Below are 4527 nucleotides of genomic sequence, written 5' to 3'. Positions count from 1 at the left end.
GAAAGGAGTGATGGAGCGCAGGGAGAATTAAAGAGAGGAGAGGGAAGCTATTTCAGGGGTGGTGTGTCTGGAATGACAACTGTTGCCCCCCTCTCACCCTGCTCTTTCTCTACCTCTCTCTCTATCAAATCACTACCCCCCCACCCCCCGACTCTTAAGCTCAGGCCCTTCAATGCCCAGAACTTTTCCAACCACAGACCCTTCTCTCCATCGCTCTGTGAGTCTCATGATAAATATAGACCACTATTACCCTTTCCCAATGAGCTGTGACACATGTGCACACCTCCCAACCATGCATGGGACCACACAGTATATATAAGGGCCGTGGGTCAGTGGCTGCAGGAGAGTGGGAAAATAAGAGGACAAAAGTGGAGGATAAGTGATCTCATCTAACTCAAACAAGGAATAACTAAATAGAAAGGATAGAAGACGTAGGAAAGAAGAGCTGTGTGTATATTTTACATCTGGGAGCCTCCCAGAGCAGCCACAAGAAGAAACAACTCTCTCCGCCTCCCTCTTCTCTCCCATTACTCTCCTCCTCTGCCTTACCCAGCACTCTCAGCCATCCATGAGTGTGACCAACTCTTCTGCCTATCGATCGGAGCGTAGTTTCCACCAGACTTCATCCTCATCCTCTTCCTCTTCCTCTGGTAATCCATACATGGAGAAGAGCCGGGGACTGTTCACTGAGGACTTTGGCTCCTTCATGAGGCCTGGGAGCAACGCCTTGGGGTTTTCCAGTAAGTTGGAAGCAATTCTGTAACTCATTTTGTATATAGAGTAGTGGTAAAAATTATAGTAATAGCAGGTTGAAGTGACAGCTTTGACTGTGCACCAGATTTATTTATCTGCTTGCAAGGTATTTGTTTATAGTGTGGTGTTTTTCTCCATGAAGTGGTGGTTAAACATGTCCAAGGTGACAGTTCAGAGGAGGGAGACAACAGGCAGGACTGAGTTTAAAATGCAAAAGGACTCTGGTGAGGTTGATGTGTGTGGACAAATGTTTCCATAGTAAGCATGAGTGTAGTCATGGTGCTGTTTGATGGAGTGTACAAAGTGTAAAATAAGAAAACAGATTTACTTGAGAGAGAATGTACTTTTTTTTAACTAAGTCACTTTTGAGTTTTCTCTCCCAGTTTTTTCAAGCATTTATGTTTTTAAAATACACATTTAAATCAGCAGATGTTTCATTTTACAGTGGCTGGTTCATCTTCCAGCTCAGTAATGTGTGGAGCTAGTGTGAATTGTTCTGTATCGGCTCACTGTTGGTGCACAAAGACGTGTGAACGTGTGACATTTGAACTTTAAATGGACTCAGAGTTCATGTGCTGCATGTGTCAGGGGCAGAACAGAATTGTTTTGGAGCCATGGTCGGTATCCCTTAGATGCAGCACAGGAGCCCCAGGGTGTATGCAGCTAAAGGCAAAGCAAGTCACACACACACACACACACACACACACACACACACACACACACACAAACACGAGCCGGGGAATGCTGGACTGACTGCCAGCACTGTGACTTCACACACTGAGTATCTAGGATGACGCCTGCATAAGGAATGACCAGATGGTTGCTCAGTGACTAGCGTACACACACACACACATACATACATAAACACACGCAGTCAGAATGATGTCACATAATCAAACCACCCCGCATATGTTAAATCAGAGCTAATCTCACTCACACACTCATTTCCAGCTCAGTGGCATGCATATGAGGTCATGTTGCCACGTAGTTCTTCGCTGAGCTCAGAATCAGCGTCACCGACCAGACAACGCATCAGACCACATTAGAATATTATTCATGTTTGTCTGCTGTATCCTGTTACTGTTTGCTGCTGCCATGACCCTGATTCCCCACACAGATCATTAAAGCTGCACTTGCCCTTATCTTTTTATATGAACATTGGATCAAATGATTATGTGTAATGCAAGAGGTGTCATTTTTAGTGACAAATCCACAGAGAATTATCACCCAACTGTGCAGTTCTCCTCAGCTCTATGGAGCTTTTAGCCTCTTTTAGCTCATTGCTCAAACAAACAAATATAATGTGGAGTTGGTGGAGGCCATAAACAGAAATCTTACATTGAGCATACAACATTGGCCCTACATTCATCATGGTGGATACACCTGATTCCTAATGAATTCCTAATGTTGCTCCATGTTGGCAAGACGTGTAAATAGGAAATTATTTGCCATGAGTCATTCCCCATAACAACTTTAACAGGTGATAATATGTTAAACTTAGAAGATGTTTTAAGCTTGTTCTGCTACCCCAAAGTGGCCCCCAAAAAATTGGTGAATGCAGCTCTAAGTACAAATCATTTGCTGAAATAAAGCAGGCAAGAAATTTGCATAAACAGAAAGTTACAAAAAAGCAGAAAGACAAATTCTTGGAAGTTTGTCTTGCTGACAATGAAACTGAACTCCCATCATAGCTTTAATATAAAAGCTATAACTTAACATGACTTTCTATAGTACTGTATACAATATACAGACAGCCATGGCTGTGATAACCAGCCTAATCATTATATTTTGAATTTTGTTCCACAGCTAAGAAACTGACATTCAGTGATTTAATGACAGAAATTTAAAAAAATACTTAACATAACCGTGGTCAACAGTATGTCATGAATTTTATTTCTGTTGTTTAAACAAAGCTGGTCAATGTAGAAGCTGACGGCAGACATCCTTTAGTTATTTCTTTAGTGGGTTTTAATGGAAATTATTTTGCACAAATCTGTTGATGCTTAAAAAGATACTTTATGCTCAACAGACCAGCGCAGACAGAAACACAGACGTCAGACTTGTGGATTTGGATATGAAATGTTCAAATGTCATTGGGAAAAATAGCAGTGGATAAACTTGGAATATGAATAAACAAGATGTGGATAACAAAAAACTGTGGGTAACTAAAAGCACGTTAAAATTAAAATTGGGTTCCAAGCAAACACACAGAGCCGGGCCAGCTTGGCCTGCTGGTATGTTTATGACCATTTTGTGGAAACACCCAGCAAAAGAGAAAATAATGAGGCTGAATAATGTTTGATTTCAGCTTAGAACCTACATCATTCAACAGGATGGTTAAGTGTTGGCGTGGAATACAGAAATGAAAATAACTGCAAGTCTTTCATTCACATGTTGTATTATTTTACATCAATCTGTGCTTCTGATCTGCTCCCTAATGAAACACCATCATTTCTACACTCCTGTTTCCTCCTCTGATCTAACGTCCTCTCTTATCTTGTGGTGGTTTCAGGTGGAGCTGGAAATATCAAGACTCTTGGGGATTCTTACCAGTTCACAGTTGATGTCCAAGACTTCTCGCCTGAAGATGTCATCGTCACCACATCCAACAACCAGATTGAAGTTCGTGCAGAAAAGGTGGGCAGCTTTCCTTTTGATTTGAATATGGTAACATCAGTCTTGAAGGTATCATAACTATATAAATCTTCCCATGATGGGACTCTGGTACAACAATCTTATTAAACAGAAGTCTGTGGCCTTAATAGATTTATAGATTTTAATTCAATACATCAAGTCATTTCTAACATTTTTTTCTTGACTAGTTGGCCCAGGATGGTTCAGTGATGAACACATTCACCCACAAGTGCCAACTACCTGAGGATGTGGACCCCACCTCTGTGACATCATCACTGGGCGCAGAGGGGACCCTAACAGTCCGGGCGCGGCGACACCCGGCCAAACATGAGCACACACAGACCTTCCGCACCGAAATCAAGATCTAGAGAGGGACTGACTCTCTCATCACAAACCACTCAGTTCTTGTGTTTTTTTTTTATGCCACTTCCTCTATTTCCTGTCCTCACCGACACCATTCTACATGAAACACTCAGACAGTCGGCACTGTGCTCTATTAAAGATGCCACATCCTCACTTCATGGCTGAATGCCTGCTGCTGCTCATTTATATTCTGAGTTGGTTCACCACACACAGCAGTAATATGTCACACCTGCACATAACACAGACTGAGACACAGGGGCTGGTACATGTATAGAATTTGCACAAAGACACACACACACACACACACACACACACACACACACACATACAATAGTAATTAACGGATCAGTTCACTACTTCACTCCTGTCCTCTTTTCTAAACAATTTTAAAACATAATACACACCTGAAATTGATGGTTTCTCATTAATAATAATTTATTGTATATTATTATTTGTGTGAATAAAATTCTCCAGCTTTGACAATAAACATCCTGCTCTTTTGATTGATGTTTGGCATGACAAACTGTATTTATTAAAGGTATGGGCCTGGAGTTTGGGGTTTGAGAGCTGCATCAAAAAATGTGAAAGTGGAAAAATTAAATAGATAGATAGATAGATAGATAGATAGATAGATAGATAGATAGATAGATAGATAGATAGATAGATAGATAGATAGATAGAACTAGAAAGAAAAAAATAGATAGAAAAAAATTGGCTGTAAAACCTAAATTCTTCATCTGTCATTCAGGCTGAGTACAACTAATTGATATTTTAGGA

General features: G+C 40.8%; 1 protein-coding gene across 1 annotated transcript; it reads left to right on the top strand.

Moving 5' to 3' along the window:
- Positions 1 to 319: 319 nt before the first annotated feature.
- hspb7 (heat shock protein family, member 7 (cardiovascular)) lies at positions 320 to 4237 on the top strand. Its single transcript, XM_044350949.1, has 3 exons — positions 320 to 740; positions 3266 to 3390; positions 3576 to 4237. Exons 1-3 carry the CDS (start codon positions 569 to 571, stop codon positions 3753 to 3755), a joined length of 477 nt encoding a protein of 158 aa, XP_044206884.1. The 5' UTR covers positions 320 to 568; the 3' UTR covers positions 3756 to 4237.
- Positions 4238 to 4527: the final 290 nt, after the last annotated feature.

The sequence above is a fragment of the Thunnus albacares genome, chromosome 5 (assembly GCF_914725855.1).
Source record: "Thunnus albacares chromosome 5, fThuAlb1.1, whole genome shotgun sequence".
Lineage (NCBI taxonomy): Eukaryota > Metazoa > Chordata > Actinopteri > Scombriformes > Scombridae > Thunnus > Thunnus albacares.
The sequence above is the reverse complement of the archived record's forward strand: the minus strand, read 5'-3'. Positions and strand labels throughout refer to the sequence as shown.